Genomic DNA, 19,656 nt, shown 5'->3' on the forward strand with positions numbered 1-19,656 from the left:
TCTGGATGTTCTCTCAATTAAATTAATCCTTATGTTCAAACATAAATTGAAGCAGAACATGTTCCATTTTCAGTGATTCTCACTAAATTTTGTTTTTGTTGTATTTCCATCTATATTTAATAATTGAGAGCCTCTTGTGGTTAGGAATAGTGTTTGAGACTTTTGTGAAATCTAATTATTTTAAACTTTTAAGCCTTAAAAAGTGAAATGTAGAGTCATAGTGAAATTTTCTGATGTCTTTCATAGTCTATTCAGCGTTGCTTATTTTAGAGGGGCTAGTACCCGATTTAAAATGTGTGTTTACTGTAGTTGCAGTAATCTTTTCCAAGTTGTTTAGAAATCAGTTCATTTAGCTACAAAGAGAAAATAAAAAGAAATTTAAAAGACTTATTAGCACAGGGCATGTGAGCCTGCCCATTTCTCTTTATTAACAGTTTACTAAAATGAGTGTCTAACCACTACCCATAAATCGTGTGCACACGTGTGTGTTTGAGCCACAGGTGGGGATCTGCTCATTTGTTTGCCCATTGTGAGGCTGTCTTGTGCCGCCTTGGGGTTTTTGTAAAGGGTGAAGGTCCCTGAAGGGAGGCCTTGTGCCCTGCCTGGTTTTGAAATCTTTGCGGTTAATATAAAGGAACCTGCAGGACATGCAGTTGGAAGTCTGTGTAACAAATCAAAGTCTGGGGTCCAGAAGCAAGTGGAGTGTGTGTGTGAGTGGGAATCGTCTTTCAACCTTGGCTTTTGTCCCCCACAGCCCAGTTGTTACCGTCTACCAGCAGCCTGATTGAAGAGCTACTGTTTTAAATATTCTCCGATTGCATGTGCTGGAGACTTCACCTAAATGTTACCAGATAAAAGCCTGGACAACTGGGTGTAATTTCTTCCAAAAGTGTAGGGCATTCTGCACTACTAGATGTCTTGACCTGTTGTGTATATAGGGAAAAGGAGTTGGTTGGGAAATGCTATATTGTTGGCATGCTCTTTACCTCAGAGCCTCTTTAAAGGCAGTGTGCACCAAAACTTTGCTAGGTAAGTCTGGTTTGTACAGCTTGTGTACTTTTAGTACCAGCTGTTGGTCCAAAGTTTCTTGGCTTCAGAAGCTGTGTAAGTTCAAGTGTATACTGTATGAGAAAGGGGTGGGGCAACAGAAGCTTTTTATAGGGTTTCAACTCATTACCATTAATTTCTAAAGTGGTATTTTGAAAATTTAACAGGGGAAGTAAAACTTATATATAAAATGTTTCTTTAATTCTAATATGTATTTAAACTGACAGGGAAAAGAAGAGAATTTTATTTTCAAGTGATATTTTCCGTTCTTTTTTTCTTCCCTATCAGAAACTGGTTCTTCAACTTACAGTGCCAATTAAGAAATGCTATAATAAGCATTTTACTTTCTCTCCTGCTATTTGACTTCAGGTGTAAATGGGCCTAGAATGTTTAGTAACTAAGTGTACATAGTTAAACAACTAGAGAGCTGACATCCAGTAAGTTTGGTGTGATATTTGGTTTGTATAATATTATTTCAGCATACTATTAAATCATGCAGAATTCTTTCTGGAAAAGTATTCAAGAGGATGCCAGAAAGGCCATGTTAATAATAAGTTTCTGTACTTCAGTAGATTTTGAGTGTGTTTTCTTCCCCACTACTGTTTCATGCTTTATTATGGTTCTTTGATAACTATGCTATGTGAATGTATGGAATTCTATATATGAGTGTTTATTGGTCTTGTAGAAACCTCAGGATACTGTCAGCTTAACTGTTGTTCTATGGGTTATTGAGAGGACATCTTAAAAGTCAGGTGATAATAAAGTTTTCATTGATTATTTTAACAGTTTCAAGGTAATATTAAAGGCAATTCAACCAAAATAAAAATTAATAATATGAACTTTTGGTTTGCTCTAAGAGTTTAGTTATTGCTAGCTTTCTTTCCCATCTTTTACTGACTATCACCTTCCTGCAAAACTCAAATACAGTCTTTAGTTTGTATGGTCACATAATATATTTAATTGTTAATTATACATGTTTTTGCTCTTGATGATATGCTGCCTTCTTGGGTATTTTATTTTTGCTTCTGAGAAAGTGTTACAGAAGTGATAATTACATGTATATGTCTGCTTAAAGTAACATAAGTTGATACTTTGTGATAAGCCTTTGCTTCATCTTAATTACCAAAGAAGCTTATAATTCATTGAGATATTTCTTTATATTTGTGTTTGTTTAGGATATGTCTCAGGAAGGCTATGGAACTAGGTCTCAACCTCCTCTGGCTTCTGGAAAACCTAACCATGAAGACTTGAACTTAATACAACAAGAAAGACCATCAAGTTTACCAGTAAGACAGTTAATTGATTTGGAAATGCAATGAGTTACGGATTTCTAAAATTAGCATTTGCTTTTGTTTATTGTACTTTGTATTAAGACTTGGGGGACAAGTTTCTAGATTTCAGATGTATTTGTGATTTATTAATTTTTGAGCATTTCCTTCTTAAAGGAGCTGTGTAGTTCTGAAAAAGTCTATTTCATTAGTAGGTCTCTCCATGTCCAATGTTGTAGGTATCTCTGAATCCAGGTGGAAGCCTTTATTTGGCTGATAGGTTTTGTGGCAGAAAGATGTTACTGTTGTACAGTTGTGCTTTGCATAACATGGTGCTTCCTGGTAGTGATTCAGAACAGAGGTATCTATATAAGAGTTAAATGGAAAGGAAATTCCCATTTGGCAAATAATATAAATGATGAGATAAAGTGTCTAGTGGTAGTTTGAATTTCTTCAGAGACTTTATGTCATGAGAAATGACTTAATCTTTTTTTACTCAAAAGCAAGTATTTTAATTTAGAATTGCAAAATATAGCTTCTAAGTGTTTCCATTAGCAAATCACTGTATTGGGCCTGTTGACTATGGTAGTAGCTGAGTTACAGGTTACATGTTAATTTCCTTTAATAGTTCATCTGTGCTTAATTTTCCTTTTTCCTCCCATAGGCAACCTCATTTAAATTAAAATGAATTACTTATAAATTAAAAGAATATATGTGTGCAAACAAATTTTTATATTTATTTTCTTGTTAAAATATGTTGACTTAAAGAACTATTGTTATTGCTTAATCTCTATTAAGAGATAGTGTTCAAACTAGCCATGATTGTAATTTGAATTTCAAATATGTTTACATTAAATAAGATTTATCATATTGTTGCTAAACATTTGAGAACCAGCATTTGAGAAGAATGTTATATGTGACATACCCATTTCTAAGTTACATATGGCCTTAGAGTAGAAGGTAAGTAGAGGCTACATGATATATAATATCTTTGCATCTGATGCACATGTACTTGAAACTATAATTTTTACAGATTTTATTTCTATGGTGGGAGGTGCGTAAAATTTACTGTGGTCATTTTTTTAGTTACACTGAAATATTTATTGTCTAGTTATTTGGTTTTTAAAGGAATGAAAAAGGTAATGGACTCTGTTTTATGCTGTAAACTTTTCTCTTCAGATAATCCACAGTTTGGTGAAGCGTGTGTGTTTGTCTGTGTGCGTGCATGCAAATGCACGTGGATGCTGACGATAAATGCAACATTTGCTGAATATTTGGAAGTTGGCTTGTGGTTTTAGGAAATTTAAATTGACTCATGGAAAGGTGGACAGTGAATTCTGCTTTTTTCCACTCAGATTTTTAGTGTTTTAGATAAGCTCATCCTTATAGGTTTCTCATTGGCTGGTGATGTGTACTGTTTACTGGTTGGAAAGTTTGTTATAAACTGATGCTGGTTTTCTGCATAGGTCTAAGAGTAGTTTGCAGTGTACTGCTTTCTTAATATCCATTTGATCTTTTGGGTCACTTACTAGGCTATGCTTCTTTTCATTGCTCTGCTTTGGAATGAATGGTTGATGTTCAGCTAACTCTATAGCATAATTAGGGGAGGGTTGGGGTGGCAAGAAGTGTGGTAGTCCCAGAAAATTGAAGAGTTCTGCTTTGGGATGCTGCTTTTTAAGTCAATTATTAGAGAAGAGACTCAAAGTATTTTAGGAAATGAACTAGTATATTCTTCAAGAAGTTAAGTCTTCTGGATTATTCTATTTGTATATGTATAATGGCTTACCTTCTTCCTTAATGTTTATCTTGCCTCCTCCCCTAGAGGATTTAAGGTTGCTCATAATGTAAATCTTCTTATGAAGCTGTTGAAAAAAGAAATGCCCTGATTGGTATTTTCTTTTTGTTTTTTTTGGTAACTCACAGATAAATAGGATGCTGATTGACTCAATAACATTTCAGTAATCTTTTTTTAGAGATGAAAGTTTCCAGGTTTTATGGTGACTACATAAAAGCATCAGTTACTGAATAAAGGAAAAATCGTAGAGCAGTTGGTTGTACCCCCTGCCCTCAGTCTGTTAAGATAAAAATTGGCTTTATTTAAATGAATTTTAGTGCTCTACTTTTCTTTCAACAGGCTTTGTTTGTGTAGAAACGTTTTCTATGTAGGGTTTACAAATATATTTTTATTTATGTAAATGATGCATCAATATGTTATATAAAACTAAGGTATCAATTTGAGGGAGAGATTTGTTGTTATTCTGTACGGCTCTAATATCATGTATTTTTACTCTTACTAAATATTTTAGTTCCCTAACTTGGGTAAATTGATTGAATAAGTACCATGAAACTATATATATTTGTTATCTTATCTGAATTGGTTATTAAATCTTTTGTGGATTTAGGCTGTGTTTTTTCCTTTTCAAGTGTCAGTGATAAAATTTTGTCTTTTTACTGAAGATTAAAGGCAATCCATCATATTTTTAATCTTTTGTTTTGTAATTTTGAGTCAAATTCAGGCTCTTACCTGTTCATTTAAGAATATGTGGTAAAAATTATTCTAATGTATAATCAAGTCTATAACCATTGTATATGTGACTATAAGAAGGAAACTTCTGAAGTAATTGTTTCTTAATTTTTTGCTTAAATTGAGTTAGACTGATAAGAGTTTGTAGTGTTTTCCTATAGCTCTGCATGTTTGATATTTTCTTTAGTGTATTTTTGTTATACAGTTAACTCTCCATTATAAGAAATCAAGGTATTTCCTTATGCTTGATCTAGAATTTGATTCTCTCAGCAAGCTGTCCTTTCACCATGGTTTAAATTGGTATTTGTCTATATTTGCATGTCATTAAATTCTTGATGATCTTCAGTAGCTAATGCAGTTTTGTTTTCTGGCTGACAAGGCTCTTTAGATCATCCACGTAAAGCCAGTGACACGTAAATTAATATTTGTTGTCTTGCTGTCTTGGGGCCATCACCAGTAACGTTTACTTTTCACTTAATGCACTCAGACCTAAGCTCGGAACAAATCTTCCGAAATAAGATTTCTATACTAATTTCTTTCTTTCTTAATCATATAACCTTTTTCCTGTTGAAGTTCATTAGCTTACATATCCTTGATGTTACCATTATTAAGAAATCTTAGTATATAACATAATATAAGAATTAGCTTGAAGAATTCTGTCTCCTTGGGATATTACCACTTAAAATTTTAGCACATTCTATAGTTCTTTTCTGCCTCTAATATTGATATGAAATGAAGCCATCATTAAGCAAAATATACAGTGGAATGCTAAAAAAAACTGTTACAGCTTATCAACACTTTTATTTTGTAAACATTGAGTGTATCTTAATTTACACTTTAAGATAACTCCCCAAATGCAATTTTAATACATTTCTGTTGAGTCTTTTTAACTTTTTCATCACTTATGGCATTTGCTAGTAATCCTCTTATTGCTTTCATAGTTGTCTTGCCTGACCCTCTTATCCCTAAGAGACGAGGATCTTTTTTTTATAGTATTTGTTATGTTTTTAGGTCAGTTCAGTCACTCAGTCATGTCTGATTCTTTGTGACCCCGTGGACTGCAGCATGCCAGGGTTCCTTCTCCATCACCAACTCCCAGAGCTTGCTCAAACTCATGTCCATCGAGTTGGTGATACCATCCAACCATCAAATCCTCTGTCATCCCCCTCTCCTCCTGCCTTCAATCTTTCCCAGGATCAGGGTCTTTTCCAGTGAGTCAGTTCATTGTATCAGGTGGCCAAAGTATTAGGGCTTCAGCTTCAGCATCATTCCTAAAAGAAATCATTCAGGACTGATTTCTTTTAGGATTGACTGGTTGGATCGTATTGCAGTCCAAGGGACTCTACAAGAGTCTTCTCCAACACCACAGTTCAAAAGCATCAATTCTTTGGCGCTCAGCTTCCTTTATAGTCCACCTCTCACATCCACATGTGACTACTGGAAGGACTGATGTTGAAGCTGAAACTCCAATACTTTGGCCCTCTGATGCGAAGAACTGATTCATTTGAAAAGACCCTGATGCTGGGAAAGATCGAAGGCAGGAGGAGAAGAGGATGAGATGGTTGGATGGCATCACCGACTCAATGGACATGCTGCTGTTGCTAAGTTGCTTCAGTTGTATCCAACTCTGTGCGACCCCATAGTCCAACTCTGTGCAACCCCATAGACGGCAGCCCACCAGGCTCCCCACGTCCCTGGGATTCTCCAGGCGAGAACACTGGAGTGGGTTGCCATTTCCTTCTCCAGTGCGTGAAAGTGAAAAATGAAAGTGAAGTTGCTCAGTCATGTATGACTCTTTGCGACCCCCCGGACTATAGCCTACCAGGCTCCTCTGTCCAAGGGATTTTCCAGGCAAGAGTACTGGAGTGGGTTGCCATTTCCTTCTCCACAATGGACATGAGTTTGAGTAAACTCCGGGAGTTGGTGATGGACGGGGAGGCCTGGTATGCTGCAGTCCATGGGGTTGCAAAGAGTCTGACACGGCTGAGCAACTGAACTGAACTGGAAAAACCATGGCTTTGACTAGGTGGGCCTTTGTCAGCAAAGTAATGTCTGCTTTTTAATATGCTGTCTAGGTTGATCATAGCTTTTCTTCCAAGGAGCAAGCGTCTTTTAGTTTCATGGCTGCAGTTCACCATCTGCAATCATTGTGGAGCCCCAAAAAACAAAGGCTCCAACTGTTGCCACTGTTTCCCCATCTATTTGCTATAAAGTGATGGCACTGGATGCCGTGATCTTAGTTTTCTGAATGTTGAGTTTTAACCCAACTTTTTCACTTTTCTCTTTCACTTTCATCAAGAGGCTATTAGTTCCTCTTCACTTTCTGCCACAAGAGTGGTATCATCTGCCTATCTGAGGTTATTAATATTTCTCCTGGCAATCTTGATTCCAGCTGTGTTTCATCTAGCCCTGCATTTTGCATGATATACTCAGCATATAAGTTAAATAAGCAAGGTGACAGTATACAGCCTTGACACACTCCTTTCCCAGTTTGGAACCAGGCCATTGTTCCATGTCCAGTTCTAACTGTTGCTTCTTGACCTGCGTACAAGTTTCTCAGGAGGCAGATCAAGTGGTCTGCTCATTCCCTTCTCTTGAAGAATTTTCCACAGTTTGTTGTGATCTACACAAAGGCTTCATAGTCAATGAAGCAGAAATGTATGTTTTTCTAGAATTCTCTTGCATTTTCTGTGATCCAGTGGATGTTGGTAACTTGATCTCTGGTTCATCTGCCTTTTCTAAATCCAGCTTGAACATCTGGAATTTGTCAGTTCACGTACTGTTGAAGCCTGGCTTGAAGAATTTTGAGCATTACTTTGCTAGTGTGTGAAATGAGTGCAGTTGTACGGTAGTTTGAACATTCTTTGGTTGCCTTTCTTTGGGATTGGAATGAAAACTGACCTTTTCCAGTCTTGTGGCCACTGCTGAGTTTTCCAAATTTGCTGGCATGTTTGCAGCACTTTCACAGCATCATCTTTTAGGATTTGAAATAGCTGGAATTCCATCACTTCCAATAGCTTTGTTTGTAGTGATGCTTCCTAAGGCCCACTTGAGTTCACACTCCAGGATGTCTGGCTCTAGGTGAGTGATCACACCATCGTGGTTATCTGGGTCATGAAGATCTTTTTTGTATAGTTCTTCTGTGTGTTCTTGCCACCTCTTTTGAATATCTTCTGCTCTGTTAGGTTCATACCTAATTATTATGTTTGACTCAGTAAGTGTTTTCTAATAGAATTTATGTAAGAATTGTTAAATACATTCTTCCCCCAGCTTCAGAATTTTCCTTTTAATTGCTTATAGAATCTTTCCCAAGGTATCAAACTGACATCCAAAGAGCATATATTCTCCATATGCTACTTATTCTAAAAGAGTATATGAATGTGATATCTGTATTGGCAGGATGGTTTTATTTTTAAAACTATTTTCTTTTATTGTAGAATGACATTTGAGTTTACTTCGATAACCTTAAGCTCCAAGAAAAAGTGGGCACTTTTGTAGTATTAATCTAAAAACAGTTTGAAAACATTATTTTCTTAGTAATATATATTTTTAATCGTGAAAATAAATAAATTGACAAACAGTAATCATAATTTCAGTAATACAGTACAAAAATATGTTGCTAATGAATTATTTATAAATATATAAAAAATTTTTAAAAACAGGTTTTGAATTTTTATCTTCCATGTTTTAAGCAAATAGTGCTCTCTCCTCTAGGGAGTCTTGAAGAGTTGTGGATACTCCTCAGTTTAGAAATAACTTAATTTGTTTTTTCTTTAGCGTGACCTGCCACCGGTTTGTATTTCTGATAGTAGGTCCATTATTCTGTTTACCTAAGATACAGACTAATGTCAGTCATATTCAAAAGGCCTTTGAAGGCCCATCAGGTCATTAAAAACCTCGTTCTGACCTTTTCTTCCTTAAATAGGAAACATTTAAAGAGGTTGACATGAAGAGGGTTTGAGCTTTCCAAGTTTAGTAAAAACTCTAAATGTCCTGTGGAAAATAGGGCTTATGACACTTCTGTTGAGTTTGCAATTAGAAGGAAGTATTGAGGATTACATAAAACATTTTTTTGAAAGGAAGGAGGTAGTAAATGCTGGTTGTTCTTTGAAATAGTGTTAAACAGGATGTTGGAAGCCTGAAAGAGAATGGTTGGAAAGCTGTTATTACCAGGAATATTCTTTGGGGTTAGGCATTAGCAACAGAGCATGTAATCATTTGCCTTTACCGAAAAAGAGTACTCTATGTATGTGTTTATTTTATTAGTCTTTAATGACATATGTGGGGTTAGGGGTGGATTATCATGCACTTTGGAAGCATGTAAGAAAAGTTATATGCTAATAAGAACATTTTAAGTGTGTGGATTTGATAATATAGTTCCTGTGAATGATTGGAAACTATTGGAAAAAGCTTTAGTAAATGGAGCATTTTTTTAAAACTGGGTTTTGCATTTTATCAAGTTCTCAACCCATCTAAGAACACAGATTATTAAGATGATCTTAACCTGTTAGTTGGCAGGTTTTTGTAAAACTTAAAATCTGTCAAGTAAGAATTAGATGTATGGCTGCTGAATGAACTTTAAAAAAAAATTTTTTTTTATTTGTATCTTGAGCTTGATTTAAAGGTTATCATTAAAAGGTTAAGAGCATAACTGTCATTTGTTGATTGTTCTCAAATCATCCTGAACATTTAAAAAATTCCAAGTTAATAAAAGAGAAGTTTAATCTGTTGTTCCCTTAGCCCATTGTTCAGCATTGATTATCCCCATGTGCAGCTGAAGACATCATGTGTTGGTTATCACTGTTTCCTAGGTGTCATTAGACTGTGTTGAGTCTTGGTGTCATGGAAGAGTTGTAGAAAGTGGGCACCTGGTGAAGGGAGCAGGAGGTTCTCTTAGGATGTGTCTTGTCCACACGAGTGTCCGTAGACACGGTTAACCATTTGGCACAGTTTTGAAACTGAAGGTACAGACACATTTTAATACCTTGGAGAAGTGTTAAGTGGAGCACAGCACACTCTGTTTCTTAACTAGGATTTACCATATTTACAAATGTAATTTTAGCCTCTGATCTATGCTATATGGAGATGTCAATATTTTTCAGATTAAATTTGAGAGAAATATGAAAAGACCTTGCTTTGAAGTCCTAATTTAGAAAAAATGATAGTGACTTTGACAGATGTTTATTTTCTAACATGGATTATTTCTTTAAGATGTGATAATTTGTAAGTTTATCCCCCAGAGTATTTTTGTGATACTTTGAAAATAGAGGAAACAGTTGAACTTCAGCAAGGTAAGAAGTCATAGGAAGTGAAAAGGTATGTTTCTCCCTCTTTCAAAACAATCTTCCACTTAAATGTTTATTCTGTAAATGAATGTTCAATAAAACCTCACCAGTTTGGATTTCTTCCAGGTTACAGCAGGCTAAATATATGGAAAGTCTGAATAAATAAGTATTTTAAAAGAACTATAGTTTGTTTTTAAATAACTCAAATGGTTGTGTGCAAAGTGTTTCTAAATTGAGATCTTTTAGTCCTTTTGAAATACATGGGTAATTCTAAATTCCTTATAGCTGAGATATTTGCTTAGTGGCAAAATGTTATTTAAAAAAAATCATCTAATTTTTAAAAGCATGTTTTAACTAAGCATATCCCTCTGCAGACCTTTTCACATAATATTCTGAGGCTTTCCATTTAAAAATTTGGGGGAAATGAATTTTAACCCATTTTATGGAACTGTCAATTCAAAAAAAAAAAAGGATTCCCATAAAAAATACACAGTAGCTAAAATTGGAGATGAAGAGAGGCTAAAACATAACTGATTTTCAGGATATTGGTTTTGATAATAGAAGGATAACTATGATCTATAGTTGATAAATGAGGCTCATTAAGTAAGGGATGATAAATGCAGATATTCCTGGCTAATAGAAAAGTCGGCATACATATTTTGCTGTAACAAAGGGGAGACTGGGAGGTTCTGACCAGCTTTTGGCTCTTCAGGGGCCCTGTGTGAGACCGTGGAGCCTTCTCTGTGGCCTCACAGGCTGGAATGCATGTAACTCTCAAGTCTGTCAGCAAACAGCCACAGAATCATACCTGGACGTAAGCCTGTCTTACCAGAGCTACGGTCTCTGAACAGAAGGGGGCAGGCAGCAGTGTTGGACTTTTGTACAAACCACAAAAAGCATTGTGTGTGAGGGATCCTCATATGTGGGCATGGGACCTCAAAATACGATTTAATCCATTTTTGTTGAATCTTTTGAACTTTTTTATCCCTTATGGCATTTACTAGTCATCCTCTTATTATTTTATAATTGTCTTGCCTCTCCCTCTCACCCCAACAGACTAGAATCTTTTCATAGTATTTATTATGTTTTCAGTAAGTATTTCATAATAGAATTTATATAAGAAGTTTTAAATAAGTAGATCATTGTCAGTGTAGATCCTTTGAGTTTTAATTTTGATTTTTTTATGTGAGAACAAAAAAATGAGTGATGTTCAGAAGTACCCTTTTTTATTTTAACCTACCGTTTCTGTCTCTATAAATGGTAGTTCTTGGCATGTTGAGCTAGAAAGCCTCCCCTTTTTCTTCCTAGTGCTTCTCCTGTTCTATCCCACTAGAGGGGTAGCAGGCTTCCTCCAGATTATACAGGCTTAGCCATTGTTAAGACTTTGAATGCATTGAACTTTATATTAGCCAAGTTAGCTGGGAAGTACATTTTAATTTGCAGAGATCTACTTTGTAACTGGAGGCACAGGTCTGTTTTATGTAACAAGAGATATATAACCAGCAGGAACTCATAGTAGCATTTGTGAACTGGTTAATTGCTCTTATTTTTCTTTTGAAGTGGAGGTAACTATTTTTAATAATAACTGTCGGTTTAGGAAAGGAAATAAATATATAGAGAGAAGGTTCTTACCTGAGAGCAAAAATTTCTATTCTTCCTTCATAATGTAAGATTTTAGAGTTGTCTCTCTCTCATCTTTTTTCTCTGCCTTCGCAAAATTGTTGTAAAATAACTGAATGGTCTTGTTTTCCTTTGTTTGGGTCAAGAAATTTTAGCTGAAAATTGTTACTGTGTGAAAGAAGATTATTGACTCAACAAGCCTTCAATTTTCCGTGAATAACACCCCCACCCCCTAGCTTCAAGAACATGCCGTGCATGCATTCTATTTTAAAATATAGACTGTAATTTAAAACAGGCAGTTTGATGCCCCACTGAACTTTGTTTAAGCCTTGAATAAAAGAGGGGAGAAAAAAGCTTTAAGCCACAAAAAAGTGACTAAGCTTTCACAACCACTTTTCTTCATAATACATTTTATGGAAAAAAAAAAAGCTTCCAGGTACTGATGTTTTCTCTTTCCTTATGACCTGCATTTTATCCAGTGTTAGACTGTGGTGTTTGCATTTTTTTCTCTTTATTTCATTATCGGCCTGTCATTCACTGTTTAAAGTATTCAGAGTAGTGTTCATTTGCACTGGAATGTGTGTGCTGTGTGTATCTGTGCATGTTGTCCACATACAGTGTGTATGAGAAGACTGATTCTAAAACTGAACACATAGTCTTTAGTATTCACTTATTGATAGCTGATTTTCTAGAGTTCTCTTGTTTTAAGTAGTACCTGATTATTAGACCAAAAGTGAAAGTGTTAGTCGCTCAGTCGTGTCTGACTTTTGCGGCCCTGTGGACTGTGTCCATGTAATTCTCCAGGCAAGAATATTGGAGTGGGTTGCCATTCTCTTCTCCAGATTAGTAGACTAGACTGATATAAATGTTTAACTGTAATTATTTTTTTACTATCAGATCATTATAAAAATGATTCACTTAGAAAGAAGCAGTTTATATTACTTGCCTCCCTTCTCACAGAAATGAAAGTGAACAGCTTATAATGACTTGTATGGAAGGAATGATGACTTCGTTTTAATAAAATAGTATATTTTGAACTGAAAACCTGTTGTAATGATAATGGCTGAATGGGAAACAGAACTGAGTCTCAGCCAAGGTTCTGATCTTGAGTAGTTTGTGTCACTGCTCAGGATATGTGTGTCTGAAAAGTGAATGTTAGAGCATGTTCCAACTTCTAGATTTTACATTAAAGGCTTTCTTTGTTAGTATATAAGAAAAGCACTGATAAAAACGAACTCTCTGCTTTCAGGAAGAAATTAAATGAGAGAAGGGCAGCCGTCTAATAATAATCGTCAGTAATGGTCTGTGTATGCCCTTGGTGGTTTCTCTCCCATTCTTAGGAGCCATTTGCTTTTGAACATATTTAGGGATTTGAAAGTGAAAATCACTTAGTCATGTCTGACTCTCTGTAACCCCATGGACTGTATACTCCATGGAATTGTCCAGGCTAGAATACTGGAGTGGGTAGCCATTCTCTTCTCCAGGGGATCTTTCAAACCCGGGTCTCCCACATTGCAGGCAGATTCTTTACCAACTGAGCCACCAGGGAAGCCCAAGTATACTTGAGTGGGTAGCCCATCCCTTCTCTAACGTATTTTCCTGACCCAGGAATTGAACCAGAGTCTCCTGCATTGCAGGCGGATTCTTTACCAGCTGAGCTACTAGGGAAACCCTTAGGGATTTAGGGATTTGGGGTTGCCTGATTGAGAGCCTAGCCTTATTCTTTAGGTCATTGGGGAGCCATGGGCCTTTTTGTGGACTCTGTCTCTAACTTCTCAGGAATTGCAGAGGTACCCCTCTCTCCCCATGTGATCAGTCTGAGAGTCGGAGGTATTTGAGTCAGGGACATATAGGGAGGAGAAAAGTTCACAGAGAAATTGAGAAGTACATATTCCAGATTCTTTATGAACTCCTGCTAAAGCAGGGGTTTGGGGGTAGTGGGGGGTGGGTAAAAATGACAAAGCTGCTGCAGAACAATGAAATCTTGTCACTGTGTAATGCAGAATCTAATGCCTTTTTCTCCTGGACCAGTGGGAACTCAGTAGAGACAGTTTTCTGAACTAAGATGATAAGGCATGAATGGATTTTAATTTCATGCTGGTGAAAGAAAGGCCCTGCTAGTCTATATCTGAGGACTCTATTTACTTCTGACACTCCAGGTTTACATTTATATATCATAAAGTAGTTTAATAATAACTCTGCTTTCTCAACTGAGATTTACCACCAGTGGAAATATAGTGACCCAGGAATATAAAAGCCACCATTTCTTTTTAATGAACCCAAACCAGTTTTAATGCCCCCCTGCATTTCTACATTATGTTTCTCTGTGTTTTCTAAGGCTTTGGAGCTTGCTGGCTTGATCTGGGTAGAATGCTATGCTATTAATACAAGTCTTAACTTTACCTGTTACTTTACTTCTCTTTCTGTCAAAGAACATAATGGTGTACCTTGAGGTGGTTAGCACAGACGCCACCTGATCCACAGGTAAATGCCTTCTCTCAAAGTAGGCTAGAGTTACTGAACCTGGAGACCACCGAGTGACAGGCCTGTACAGCAGTATCTTCCTGCTCCCATCTGAAACCTGCCCTGATACTGATACTCTTCTCCTTTTACAAAATTTTCTAATATAAGTAGGGATTTTCACTGGTCTCTATTTTTTCCATGGATTTGGGTGGTTGAGTGCAGTGAACCACTTAATAACCTTCTGCCACTACAAATATGTGGTTGGTCTTTTGTAAGTATCTGTATCTAGAGAAAATTTGGCTTCAAAATAATAATACATGAATTATATGTAATAATTTATTATCATTTTAAAATATCTTGTTTTATATAAGTAAAATTTTCAATTAATTGACCCTGGAAACTGCTAGTAACAGAAAAGTAAATATGCCCAGAGTAGATTTTTAGTGAATATCCTAGGTAAAGTACATAAACTTTAAAGACAGGACTTCCTGACATCTGTTTTGCCTCCTCGAAGCCACATCCCACCCCATTCTTCTATTTTTGAATGTCTGCGACTTTCAGGTTACCAAGACAAGTGAATTATACCAGGCTTTTTAGTTATGAAAAGCCTTCATTTTCAAAGTGTGCTTATTACTGCCGGAGACAGACAGCTTTAGAGCTCTTGTATTATCTCAATATTGAGGTGAGTCAAATTATTATATTACCAAAGGTAAAGTAGATGACCAGTGCAAGTTTGATACATGAAGCAGGGCACTCAAAGCTGGTGCTCTGGGACAACCCAGAGGGATGGGGTGAGGAGGGGGCGTTCAGGATGGGGAGACACATGTACACTAGTGGCTGATTCATGTCGATGTATGGCAAAACCCACCACAATATTGTAAAGTAATTAGCCTCCAATTAAAATAAATAAATTTTTAAAAGTGATAGCAGTGAGAATGCAAATGGAGACTGTTGTGGAAATAAAAGGAGGGGTGAATGGTGGATGCTTTTAAGGTTTTTGAGCTTAGTGACCAGGAGGTATGATAGTGTTGGTGACAAACACAGAATGGTGGTGGGGAGTTGGTTTGGGGAGAAATGAATACCTAGAGATTTTTGATATTAAAAAGCGTAATAACTGAATAACTGTGCTGGAATTCTAAAGCTCCTATAAGAAAGTAAGTCAGCTTTGCTCTCACAGCCTTATTTTTTGTATAGTTCTTTATATGAGTTAAAAATGGTTGCATAGGCTTTAACTTTACATTTCATTTAAATTCTTGGAGATGATTTGAAGACTGTCATATCAGAGTTTGTATAAATAACTCAGCAGATCATTCCAGAGAGTTTCTAACTCTAAGTGGAATAAGACAAAAGAGTACAATCTCAAGAAATAGATGAAACTTTAGTATTTTTTTTTTCTTCAGTTGACATTCATGTCTTGTCTCATTTTCTTTGCTTTTAGGATAGTGTAGTAAGTTATACCCTAATATGTTACTTTCCTTAGATAGGTCCAGGTTGTTTTATATTGCTGTGTTTGGTTTACTTTTGAGTGATTTAGACTTTTTTTCTTGCTGTACCAATTCATTTTGGAGGAACATTCATTAGTTACCTCATTATAATTTCTTCTTTCCATAACTTGTTTTGAGTATGTGTGTTTGTGAGCCTAGTATACAAATTTATGTCTTGTGGTGGCGGGTGGGGGGCAGTGTGTGTTTTCTTCTTTAATGGTGACAGTGCGAGGGGGCAGGGAACCTAGTTTTAACATGCTGTTTTTGAAAGATGTTCTCTTTTACTTTAGAAATCGTTGACCCTTTGAGCACCGAGAGTTTCTGTGATACACTGGAATCCCAGCTGAGGAAGTGAGATCTCAGGGATATGACCTTGAACTCTAAGGGATACTCTCTTGTTTTTTGTCAAGCTTCCCTCTCCCCTACATTTTCTTTACTTTTAAAAGTGCTGTAATTTTCACTTCCTACATACAGAGCAAAGGTTTAATATAAATGAGTTCTTAAAATGTGTGTATTTTTACATATTTAATTTGATTCAGGTTTTTAAAATTCTGTTTCCCAAATGTGAAAATGGCAGGAAACTTACCTCGCAGTTTGACAGCAGCAGAGCTACTTTGAGTCTGTAGCTTATTCCATTATAGCAGCTGCCTATATGCCCACTCCTCATGTCCTTATGAACTTTGATTGTTAAACCTAAAAGTCCTTCTTTTTTAAAAAAATAAACGGTTTTATCAATTTGATTAAATTATGAGCATCCTTGAATGAATATGAATCGCTTCAAATTTCCCCAAGTTTTTACTTTTCATGGTTACTGCATTTATGCTTCTCCTGAACTATCATGCCTAAATGTTGACACCCTCAATTAAGGCACAAGATGTCACTTTACACGGAAAAACTCAACTACATTTAACAATCATTTATTGATAGCCTCCTTTGTTTAAAATTTTATATTAGATGTAATAAAATAAAAATTTTAATTATTTTACCAACTTATTAGTGTTTGTTCTTTCCTGTAAAAATTTAGGGGCTTCCTAGGTGGCAGAATGGTAAAGAATCCGCCTGCCATGCAGGAGACGCAGGTTTGATCCCTGGGTCAGGAAGATCCCCTGGAGAAGGAATTGGCAACCAATTCTAGTCTAGTATTCTTGCCTGGAGAATCCCATGGACAGAGGAGCCTGGCAGGCTATAAGTCTATGGGGTCTCAAAGAGTTGGACATGACTTAGCGAATAAGCATGCCATGCACACATGTGAAATAACAAGATATCCTTTTAAGTCAAATATATAACATACTATGTCTGTCTGCGTCTCTGTCTATCTAGTGACATGCCTAATTGATGTAGAAAATAATTCCTTTTGAATTCTTCTTTTTTAATCTCAACTGATTTCAGTGAGGTTAAATAAATATGTTGTGAATCAGGTTATATTTTGCACAGGAGAAACACCTGGTTTTTCAGTATTGCTCTTTCAGAGAGTTATATTTATTGATGTTTAAAGTATGCATCCTAAGTAAGGCACTTTTGCAAATGGTTAATTCATGTCAACTCTGTTAAGCCAGCAGTGGAAGCTAGTGATAGGACAGATGATAGTGGGAATGAAGATGACTTTACAAATATAAATAGATTTAGATACTGTATTTTTTTTCAACATTACTATCTTGTGATGTGTACATGCTAAGTCACTTAAGTTGTGTCCGACTCTTTGCGACCCTATGGATCATAGCCTGCCAGTCTCCTCCGTCCATGGGATTCTCCAGTCAAGAGTACTGGAGTGGGTTGCCATGCCGTCCACCTGGGGATCTTCCCAACCCAGGTATCAAACCCGTGTCTCTTATGTCTCGAGACTGCATTGGCAAGCAGATTCTTTTTTTTTTTATTTTATTTTATTTTATTTTTAAACTTTACATAATTGTATTAGTTTTGCCAAATATCAAAATGAATCCGCCACAGGCATACATGTGTTCCCCATCCTGAACCCTCCTCCCTCCTCCCTCCCCACACCATCCCTCTGTGTCGTCCCAGTGCAACAGCCCCAAGCATCCAGTATCGCGCATCGAACCTGGACTGGCAACTCGTTTCTTACATGATATTCTACATGTTTCAATGTCATTCTCCCAAATCTTCCCACCCTCTCCCTCTCCCACAGAGTCCATAAGACTGTTCTATACATCAGTGTCTCTTTTGCTGTCTCGTACACCAGGTTATTGTTACCATCTTTCTAAATTCCATATATATGTGTTAGTATACTGTATTGATGTTTTTCCTTCTGGCTTACTTCACTCTGTATAATAGGCTCCAGTTTCATCCACCTCATTAGAACTGATTCAAATGTATTCTTTTTAATGGCTGAGTAATACTCCATTGTGTATATGTACCACAGCTTTCTTATCCATTCATCTGCTGATGGACATCTAGGTTGCTTCCATGTCCTGGCTATTATAAACAGTGCTGCGATGAACATTGGGGTACACGTGTCTCTTTCCCTTCTGGTTTCCTCAGTGTGTATGCCCAGCAGTGGGATTGCTGGATCATAAGGCAGTTCTATTTCCAGTTTTTTAAGGAATCTCCACACTGTTCTCCAAAGTGGCTGTACTAGTTTGCATTCCCACCAACAGTGTAAGAGGGTTCCCTTTTCTCCACACCCTCTCCAGCATTTATTATTTGTAGACTTTTGGATCGCAGCCATTCTGACTGGTGTGAAATGGTACCTCATAGTGGTTTTGATTTGCATTTCTCTGATAATGAGTGATGTTGAGCATCTTTTCATGTGTTTGTTAGCCATCTGTATGTCTTCTTTGGAGAAATGTCTATTTAGTTCTTTGGCCCATTTTTTGATTGGGTCATTTATTTTTCTGGAGTTGAGCTGTAAGAGTTGCTTGTATATTTTTGAGATTAGTTGTTTGTCAGTTGCTTCATATGCTATTATTTTCTCCCATTCTGAAGGCTGTCTTTTCACCTTGTTAATAGTTTCCTTTGATGTGCAGAAGCTTTTAAGGTTAATTAGGTCCCATTTGTTTATTTTTACTTTTATTTCCAATATTCTGGGAGGTGGGTCATAGAGGATCCTGCTGTGATGTATGTCAGAGAGTGTTTTGCCTATGTTCTCCTCTAGGAGTTTTATCGTTTCTGGTCTTACATTTAGATCTTTAATCCATTTTGAGTTTATTTTTGTGTATGGTGTTAGAAAGTGGTCTAGTTTCATTCTTTTACACGTGGTTGACCAGATTTCCCAGCACCACTTGTTAAAGAGATTGTCTTTAATCCATTGTATATTCTTGCCTCCTTTGTCAAAGATAAGGTGTCCATATGTGCGTGGATTTATCTCTGGGCTTTCTGTTTTATTCCATTGATCAATATTTCTGTCTTTGTGCCAGTACCATACTGTCTTGATAACTGTGGCTTTGTAGTAGAGCCTGAAGTCAGGTAGGTTGATTCCTCCAGTTCCATTCTTCTTTCTCAAGATCGCTTTGGCTATTCGAGGTTTTTTGTTTTTCCATACAAATTGTGAAATTATTTGTTCTAGCTCTGTGAAGAATACTGTTGGTAGCTTGATAGGGATTGCGTTGAATCTATAAATTGCTTTGGGTAGTATACTCATTTTCACTATATTGATTCTTCCAATCCATGAACATGGTATATTTCTCCATCTATTAGTGTCCTCTTTGATTTCTTTCACCAGTGGTTTATAGTTTTCTATATATAGGTCTTTAGTTTCTTTAGGTAGATATATTCCTAAGTATTTTATTCTTTCCGTTGCAATGGTGAATGGAATTGTTTCCTTAATTTCTCTCTCTGTTTTCTCATTGTTAGTGTATAGGAATGCAAGGGATTTCTGTGTGTTGATTTTATATCCTGCAACTTTACTATAGTCATTGATTATTTCTAGTAATTTTCTGGTGGAATCTTTAGGGTTTTCTATGTAGAGGATCATGTCATCTGCAAATAGTGAGAGTTTTACTTCTTCTTTT

The 19,656-nt window shown here is 36.3% G+C and overlaps 1 protein-coding gene across 9 annotated transcripts in view; it reads left to right on the forward strand.

Annotated features, from left to right (window-relative positions):
- ARID1B (AT-rich interaction domain 1B) overlaps nt 1–19,656 on the forward strand; it is a 435,615-nt gene that overhangs the window by 152,334 nt on the left and 263,625 nt on the right. For all 9 annotated transcript variants that reach the window (XM_061428408.1, XM_061428404.1, XM_061428400.1 and 6 more), the window contains exon 4: nt 2,223–2,333. In XM_061428408.1, the coding sequence (XP_061284392.1) occupies nt 2,223–2,333 (111 nt within the window). The remainder of the gene's footprint in view (nt 1–2,222; nt 2,334–19,656) is intronic.

The sequence above is a fragment of the Bos javanicus genome, chromosome 9, assembly GCF_032452875.1.
Source record: "Bos javanicus breed banteng chromosome 9, ARS-OSU_banteng_1.0, whole genome shotgun sequence".
In the NCBI taxonomy this organism is placed as follows: domain Eukaryota; kingdom Metazoa; phylum Chordata; class Mammalia; order Artiodactyla; family Bovidae; genus Bos; species Bos javanicus.